At 48.1% G+C, this 6712-nt stretch overlaps 1 protein-coding gene across 1 annotated transcript; it reads left to right on the top strand.

Moving 5' to 3' along the window:
- The first annotated feature begins 4998 nt into the window (after positions 1-4998).
- LOC124697913 (small polypeptide DEVIL 11-like) lies at positions 4999-5874 on the top strand. The gene has a single exon (XM_047230437.1). The coding sequence runs from the start codon at positions 5072-5074 to the stop codon at positions 5375-5377; it is 306 nt and encodes a 101-aa protein (XP_047086393.1). The 5' UTR covers positions 4999-5071; the 3' UTR covers positions 5378-5874.
- The last annotated feature ends 838 nt before the right edge of the window (positions 5875-6712 follow it).

The following is a 6712-nucleotide window of genomic DNA, read 5'->3' as shown; positions in this document are numbered from 1 at the left end:
TTCGGACGATAACACGAAGGTGGACTTTTTAGGCATAGATGCGGTTGGATGGCGGTCTATGTACTTTGTTATGAATAATGCCCAATTAAATCTCACTATACTTATCATGTCATGTATGTGCATTGTTATGCCCTCTCTATTTGTCAATTGCCCAGCTGTAATTTGTTCACCCAACATGCTTTTATCTTATGGGAGGAGACACCTCTAGTGAGCTGTGGACCCGGTCCATTCTTTAATCTTGAAATACAAATGCTGCTTTGCCAATACTTGTTTTTCTATTTTTCTCTGCAAACAATCATCTTCCACACAATACGGTTAATCCTTTATTACGGCCAAGCCGGTGAGATTGACAACCTCCTTTGTTTCGTTGGGGCAAAGTACTTTAGTTGTGTTGTGCGAGGTTCCACGTTGGCGCCGGAATCTACAGTGTTGCGCCGCACTACATCCACTTCGCCATCAACCTTCAACGTGCTTCTTGGCTCCCTCTGGATTCGATAAGCCTTGGTTTCTTTTACGAGGAAAAACTTGCTGCTGTGCGCAACTTAATACCGGAGGGGGTTCGGACGATAACCCGAAGGTGGACTTTTTAGGCATAGATGCAGTTGGATGGCGGTCTATGTACTTTGTTGTAATGCCCAATTAAATCTCACCGTACTTATCATGACATGTATGTGCATTGTTATGCCCTCTCTATTTGTCAATTGCCCGACTGTAATTTGTTCACCCAACATGCTTTTATCTTATGGGAGAGACACCTCTAGTGAACTCGTGGACCCCGGTCCATTCTTTAATACTCGAAATACAAATCTGCTGCAATACTTGTTTTTCCTATTTTCTCTCGCAAACAATCATCTTCCACACAATACGGTTAATCCTTTGTTACAGCAAGCCGGTGAGATTGACAACCTCACCGTTTCGTTGGGGCAAAGTACTTTGGTTGTGTTGTGCGAGTTCCACGTTGGCGCCGGAATCCCCGGTGTTGCGCCGCACTACATCCCGCCGCCATCAACCTTCAACGTGCTTCTTGGCTCCTCCTGGTTCGATAAACCTTGGTTTCTTTCTGAGGGAAAACTTGCTGCTGTGCGCATCATACCTTCCTCTTGGGGTTCCCCAACGAACGTGTGAAATACACGCCATCAGACACTCTCAACTTTGATCACATAACAGAATAGATAAATGCATACTCTACACTCTTTTGTTGGATGATGAACACCATTGCGTAGGATTACACGAACCCTCAATGCCGGAGTTAACAAGCTCCACAATATTCAATGTTCATATTTAAATAACCTTAGAGTGCATGACAGATCAACACAACTAAACCAAGTACTAACATAGCATGCACACTCGTCACCTTCACACTATGTAGGAGGAATAGATCACATCAATACCATCATAGCAATAGTTAACTTCATAATCTACAAGAGATCATAATCATAGCCTACGCCAAGTACTAACACGGATGCACACACTGTCACCATTACACCGTGTAGGAGGAATAAAACTACTTTAATAACATCACTAGAGTAGCACATAGATAAATTGTGATACAAAACACATTGCAATCATAAAGAGATATAAATAAGCACTTCACTATGCCATTCATAACAGTGAATAAGTATTCTCGTGAAATATAGCCTAAGAGACCCACACAAGTGCACACACTGTCACCTTTACACACGTGGGACAAGGAGTCTCCGGAGATCACATAAGTAAAACCCACTTGACTAGCATAATGACATCTAGATTACAAGCATCATCATATGAATCTCAATCATGTAAGGCAGCTCATGAGATTATTGTATTGAAGTACATAGGAGAGAGATGAACCACATAGCTACCGGTACAGCCCTTAGCCTCGATGGAGAACTACTCCTCCTCATGGGAGACGAGCAGCGTTGATGAAGATGGCGGTGGTGTCGATGGAGGAGCCTTCCGGGGGCACTTCCCCATCCCGGCGGCGTGCCGGAACAGAGACTCCTGTCCCCCAGATCTTGGCTTCGCGATGGCGGCAGCTCTGGAAGGTTTCTCGTACCGTGGCTTTTCTCGTCTCGAGGTTTTAGGTCCAGGGGCTTTATATAGGCGAAGAGGCGGCGTCAGAAGGTCGAAGGGGCGCCGACACAATAGGGGGGAGCGGGCCCCCCCTTGGCCGCGCCGGCCTAGGGTTTGGTGGGCCTGTGCCCCCTCTCTGACGGTTCTCGGGTGTTCTGGATGCTTCCAGGCAAAATAGGGACCTGGGCGTTGATTTCGTCCAATTCCGAGAATATTTCGTTACTAGGATTTCGAAACCAAAAACAGCAGAAAACGAGAACCGGCACTTCGGCATCTTGTTAATAGGTTAGTTCCAGAAAATGCACGAATATGACATAAAATGTGCATATAACATGTAGATATCATCAATAATGTGGCATGGAACATAAGAAATTATCGATACGTCGGAGACGTATCAACGAGCTTCACTCCTCAGCGTCAAGATCGAGATAGAAAATTGGCCTCTGCGCGCCGGTGCCGGTGGTGGCGGAGCGTCGAGGCGGACGACGGCATCGACGCTGCTGACAAGCTTCACTCCTCAGCGTCTCGAGCTTGACGAACGCGTTCCTCCCGGCGCGACGCCTCGTACTCGCGCACTTGGCACACGGCGTCCGCCTCCTCCCGGCGGAAGCGAGCGCAGGCCTCCGCCGCGGAGATCGCCGCCACCTGCGCCACCACGGCGTCCTCCCCGTCGGAGCCGTGGACGTAGTCGCCCGCCGAGAACATTGACGAACGCGCGGGGATGAGCGCGTCATCGTTGGAGCGGTCCTCGACGGGGGGCCGCGGTGCGCGACTCGATCCGCCCGACGACGACCCCTCGCCGCCGTTGGCGTAACTCGCCAGCTTCCCTGGGGGCGTGAGCCCCCAGCTCGTCTACCGGCGGGCGCTGCGCTTGCGTGCGCCCTCCGACCGGTTCCTCTTCCGGCGTTCCGCGTCTGTGCGGAACACGGGGGGACGCGGCGGCGAGTCCCCGCCGCCCAATCCCGCGCCGCGCCCTGCTGCGCCACCACGGGAGGCCATCGCGCCGCGCCGGAGGGGGGAGTAGTGGCTGCTGCGAGCTGGATTGCTCGCCGGAATCGAAGCAGGCGGCGTTGGAGTTTCTCGGGCCCCCGAACTCGTTATACGGCCATGCTGTGAGTTCGGGCTCCGTTCTGACCCAGTTTCGGCCTGAACCCATATTTTCGCCGGAGTTTTTCGGTTTCGACCAGTTTTACTGGGACTGCTAGAGATGCTCTTACAGCCTAATGTCAAAGTGTATACTCTCGTACTAAATGTGGTGACCCAACACACACGCATGCATGTTGTAGTGCACAAATCATTGCCGTAACACTCGCTCCACAAATATTACACCCAACCAAGTGATACAAGAGAAACATCACAAGTCCAAAATTCTTCTTTATTTATATCACACCAAGAAGAATACAAAAGATTCAAGGTCCTCCGAGGTCAAACGAGGATTCATGAAAAATAAGAAATTCAAATTGATGGTTTTCAAGCAACATAGCCAGCTAAATCGGGAACCATCTAAGCTCTTTGAAGTTTTTTTTCAATCTGGTCCTTATTACTTAAATTCAAATATGAAATTTGAATTCTGTAATAATTCTTATATGTTGACATGAGTTGATTTTGCATTGGAAATATATAAATATTGTTTGAGATAGTTAGTAAGAATATTTGCAAGGTTTTTAATTCAATTTTTTTGAATTCAAGGTTGACTTGGTCAATCCTCACTTTTGTATTCAATTTTGTTTGAAATGTGTTCAATTGGTTTAGAGTTATAATCACACAATGCTAATCACTAGTTGCAAATAAGTTTAGGTTTTCTAGTTTTAGTCTACCCCACTTTTTAAAATGTTCAAAGGCAGGTCGAGGTTCGAATTTCCAATCCTAGTGCTTGACTTAGGTCAACTTCGACACTAGAGTTTAAACTCAATCACTTTGGTTCTTAAACATAAAAGTTCAAAATTTTCCCGTATTTTAGAGATGCATTCAATGCAAATGCACATGTTCGGTATCTAACTTTCCAAGGTCATATTCTTCGGGGTGTTATATTTAAGTAGTACTGCTGACCAATGAGTGTTGAAACCAAGATTTAGTGTCTTGTGTTTTACCTCATGGAGATTGCAAATTTGTGAAATGTTATTACTATGCAAGGTGGAGGATCTATGGTGCATGAGCATGGACCAAATGTGCAACAAAAACAACAACAACTCGACATGTATGCATGCACAGACCATCAACAATCATAGGCTAGCGAAGAGGTCACCAGCTAAGAGCGTGTAACATGCAATTGTTCAAGTTAAACGTAGTGCTCTTTAAACAAGTCGAGGGCGCATAGACGATCTCTCACTAAGCCGGCTAAAGTAAAGCACATGTGGTATAGTTTTTTCATCAAGTATTTCTTCGGTATGGGACATTTCTCATTTTGTTTTGAGCTCTCTAAGGCTCTTTGCGATCAATTGGTGATATTCAATTGCCCTCTTGAAAGGAATATAAACCTAGCTTGTTGAATTATAATTGTAGTCAAACATATATTTGTAGTTTTTATGACGTTTGGTGTTCTTTGTACTGTTTCTGATCATGATTACTTGTCCACTGTCCTTTTCGCAAAAACAACCGACTTCTTTTTTTTTTAGAAGAAAAAACTGAGTTCTTTCAAGACTACTAAGGGCGAGAGTGTGATGTAGTTGGGAACAGTTCAGTGTTTTGGTTCCTATTCCCTACTTTTGTGATAACATATATGATTGATGACCTATTACCATTAAAAACTCTTTTCCATTGCAAAATCAACTAGTGCGAACATTTGTTTTAGCATAACAAGAGACCCACAAGGACTTGCAAATGAAAACCAAATTCAACCACACACTCGAGACTCCACCGGGTGGTCCAGTCCATCCCCATCCTCGCCGGCCTCACCCGTTATAAATAACGTGGATTCCTCAGTCCTCGCACTCCCCACACCCTCATTCTCTCTCCACCACTTCACCCTCCACTCCTCTGTCCTCTCACACCTCAGGCCAGTCAGGCGAAGCGCAAATCCATGGAGTTCTACGTGGACGAGAAGTGGAAGTTCTCCAAGAAGAGCCGGAACAACGGCAGCTGCAGGCGCGTCTCCGGCGGCGCGAGCGGCGGCGACCCGTTCCTCAAGAGGTCCGCCAGCACGAGGGACCAGGCGATCGGCCGGCGGTCGAGCGGCGGCGCCGGCGCCTCCTCCTCCTCAGCGAGCGGGTGCGCGGCGTCCTCGTTCTCGAGCCGGTGCGCGGGGCTGGTGAAGGAGCAGCGGGCGCGCTTCTACATCATGCGCCGCTGCGTCACCATGCTGGTCTGCTGGAAGGACTGCTCGTAGCCACAGCCCTCCCGCGTGCCGCCGCGCGCGCTCGAGATCTCTCGTGCTCCGCCACGCCGCGTTCTCCTCCGGAAGCATAGAAGAAGCAAGGGGATGGAAGGATTTCGAGGAGGCGGCCGATTCGGGCGATGTATGTACAGATCAGCCTTAATTAGGAGTGTTGTTCTTCTTTTTTCATCTCATTTCTGGGATGTTCCTTTTACCAGTGCTTGATTAGCCAGTGATTAGTAGGGTATTTAGTGCTACAGCCTTGGATGTTCCACTGTGGGCAAGTTTTGGGATCGCCTTCCGAAGGGGATGGGGATCTGGTCGTCACAGAAGCTAGGTAGCTAGTTGGAGAAACCTCAAGGCAGGGCTAGCTAGGCCTAGCTGAAATCTAGTGGATCTTCTTCTTCTGCTACTATTGTACTGCCAGTAAAGTTGTCACTCACTGCCGATGGATGGATGATGTATATAGGTAAAGAAATGAGCGAGACGCAACAAACATACTGCTGTGATGTCACCGCGCCATTCATTTCGTCTTCTTTCTTTCATTCAGCTTTTCATCTGCTCCCCCTCGATTGATCTAGCCAGTTTTACCGTGCCGGCGAGGATGCCAAATTGAGGGAGGCGCGAGTCGACATAAGAGGAATCAAACAGACGACAGAGTCGAGGAAGGAAGATGAAGACGATTGGTGATGTGGTGAGCAGAGATTGCTGTTGCGTTGCGTTGGGATTAGGCAGAGGAAGAGGAAGTAGGGGGGCAGTAAATGGGGATGGTGACGGTGATGGCCCTTGTCCTGACCCTTCTGGGACTGCCATTTGCGGCGTGGCCATCTGACGCCCCTCCATTATTGCTGCTCGGTGCTCCCCTCCCTCCTCGGCTTGGAGCCACCAGCGGCCATGGAACATGTACAAGTACAGCACACACAAGTGCAGAGAAGAAAAAGATCTACGCATGGCCTCACTTCACTTGAGGAAGCTCTGATAGTAGTAGTATATTTTGCAATAGAAAGAAGGACGCACTGATGTGTTTTTTTAGAGAGAAGGACGTTCTGATGTGTTTTTTAGAGAGGAGGGCGCTGTGATCTGAGGCTGATAAGAGTTGTTAATTCATGCGCAATCACATTACGTCAGGGGGAGTACACTTTGGAAACCATTGTTAACTGCAGAAAATGGCGGGTTAGATCGATCAACCGAGGGAATCAAAGCATCAAACAATGTGCAAGAGAGAGAGAGAGAGATCACTAGTAGTAGCTGCTAGTACATCTGTGTGCGCTACAGCGCTAGGCCATGCCACTGCTTTCGGCTTTGGCCCTCTCGCATACCAGTACAGTACGTTGCTGCAGGTGAATC

This window comes from Lolium rigidum, chromosome 3 (genome assembly GCF_022539505.1).
Source record: "Lolium rigidum isolate FL_2022 chromosome 3, APGP_CSIRO_Lrig_0.1, whole genome shotgun sequence".
Classification (NCBI taxonomy): Eukaryota; Viridiplantae; Streptophyta; class Magnoliopsida; order Poales; family Poaceae; genus Lolium; species Lolium rigidum.
Note: the sequence above shows the minus strand (reverse complement) of the source record. Positions and strands in the feature narration are given on the sequence as shown.